The sequence below is a fragment of the Vulpes lagopus genome, chromosome X (genome assembly GCF_018345385.1).
Source record: "Vulpes lagopus strain Blue_001 chromosome X, ASM1834538v1, whole genome shotgun sequence".
NCBI lineage: Eukaryota > Metazoa > Chordata > Mammalia > Carnivora > Canidae > Vulpes > Vulpes lagopus.
The window spans coordinates 57,437,409-57,439,605 of record NC_054848.1 but is presented as its reverse complement, the minus strand read 5'-3'; the positions used below and the strand labels follow the sequence as shown (position 1 = coordinate 57,439,605).

Here is a 2,197-nt window from a genome sequence, read left to right as displayed (position 1 = left end):
TGGTGTTTTTTTTCTCTGTAGCAATTTATCTCCACTGACACTCTATATTATTTGTTAATAGATTCTAGGCCTATGTTCCCAAACTTGATCTGATTTGTTCACTGATATATCCCCAATTCCTCCATAGTGGCTGGCACACAGTAGCAGTTTGTTACATGTTAAATCAAAGTATGAAGACCCTAGAAGTTGCCTAATGCCTAGTATGACTGTCCAATAATCAGGTTCACCAGTGGCGCGGAAACACATTACAGTATAAGACATCTAAAAGTGAACAACTTTTTTTGAGATTTTTCCAGCCGTTTCCTCCTTCAACGTGGTAATTAAAGCTCACTGACCTGGGATTAGCCTCCATTTATCAACTTTTGGTCAGTGAAGAGGTTTCAGAGAAAATAATACAATTATCAATCAGTAAACGGAAGAGGGGGAAGACAAAGGGGAAATATTAAGCGGTGGCCTCAATGGGGCATTCCCGGGCCAGATGTCCCGACTCGCCACAGCGGTAACAGTTGACTTCACTCGTTTTGCTGCAGTTGATGGCCACGTGGCCTGTCTCGCCACAACGGTAACACTTAACTTGGGTGCAGTCTTTCTGAATGTGGCCATATTCACCACAAGAGTAGCACTTCTGCTCTTCCTGACGGTCACAATCACGAGCCAGATGGCCTGGTCGGCCGCAAGTGTAACAGCACTGCTCTCTCTCTCTTTTAGGCTCAATACAGTCTTTAGCAATGTGGCCACTTCTCCCACAGTTGTAGCAGATGTCCTCGAGAAGGTCACAATTCTTAGCATGATGACCAGACTTACCACAGCGGTAACAGATGTCAGGTAGGTTGGTGGAACTGCACGGAGAACCTCTGCCACGGCCTCTAGCTCCGCGCCCTCGACTCCCTCCTACTCTAGGGCATCCCCTGGCCCAGTGGCCAGAGCGTCCACACCTGAAACATTCCTTACTGCTCATGGTGGCAGTGAGATCTTAGGGTGAGCGGGCCCACCACTGCCCCGGAGGCTCAGAGGCAACTCCCCTTAGGGCGGCTTAGAAACAAGTGGCCGGTTTTCTCGAGGGGCCTCAGCAACGTCACACAAGGTTTGCGCATGGCCCCAATTATGTGTCACCGGCATTCCAGCTGCCCTTCCCCCCTGACTTTTTCTATCCTTGAAGCCAAAAGCAGGGCTGAGTGTTGGTGTGTTTTTTAAAATGATAAACACTTGGATCTTTAAGTTTGTTTGAATCCCTCCCAGTCCAGAAAATATACCCTGTACGGTTCCTTGTAATTAAGAGTTAGGTCTTCTTTGTGATCTAGCGGATGATGTTTTTGTATATTCCCTACGGACATAGGAAAAATCTGTATGAGATTAATCTAGTAAAGGAAAGAAACAAATTATAGCAAATTAGACTAACGTCCTTTTTGTTTTAAAAAATAAAATACAAATGTTCATAAAGATATAAGTAAGGTATGTAAGGTAGAAAAAATCTTTAATATGCCACGGTAAGGGGTACCTGGGTGGCTGAGTCAGTTAAGCGCCATAGGCTCAGGTCATTATCACTGGGTTCCTGGATCCAGCCCCCAGTCAGATTCCCTGCTTAACGGGGGATCTGCTTCTCACTCTGCCTCTCCCCCTGCTTCCTGCTCTCCCCCTCTCTCTCTGTCAAATAAATAAAATCTTTAAAAATAAATAAGGGACATCCCATGTGGCTCAGCGGTTTAGCTCCGACTTCAGTCCAGGGTGTGATCCTGGAGTCTCGGAATCAGTCCCATGTCAGACTTCCTGCGTGGAGCCTGTTTCTCCCTCTGCCTGTGTCTCTGCTTCTCTCTCTCTCTCTGTCTCTCATGAATAAATAAATAAAATATTTTTTAAAAATTAAAAATAAATAAATAAATAAATAAAATGCCACAGTGGGATTTACTCACAATCTTTCATATTTTATTGAAGGAATCCTAGTTTTCAACACAATCACCACCACTTAAGTTAAAAAACATAACAGGGGTGAAGCAGTCAGTATAAAGAACAGATTATTAATTGGAAAATAAGTTATACAACCATAATTTAAAATTGGACACATTTCCTCTTTATTGTTTTCTAAATTGTTTGTCTTATATAAACTATATCAAGATTTACGGACATGTTCATTTATATAGATATACAAATAAGTATGGAATTCTAGACACTGAAATATCAACCATAGCTATTTTGGGTT

General features: G+C 42.9%; 1 protein-coding gene across 1 annotated transcript; it reads right to left on the bottom strand.

Moving 5' to 3' along the window:
- Window positions 1–442: 442 nt before the first annotated feature.
- Window positions 443–958, bottom strand: ZCCHC13 (zinc finger CCHC-type containing 13). The gene has a single exon (XM_041741928.1). The coding sequence runs from the start codon at window positions 956–958 to the stop codon at window positions 443–445; it is 516 nt and encodes a 171-aa protein (XP_041597862.1).
- Between the last annotated feature and the right edge of the window lie 1,239 nt (window positions 959–2,197).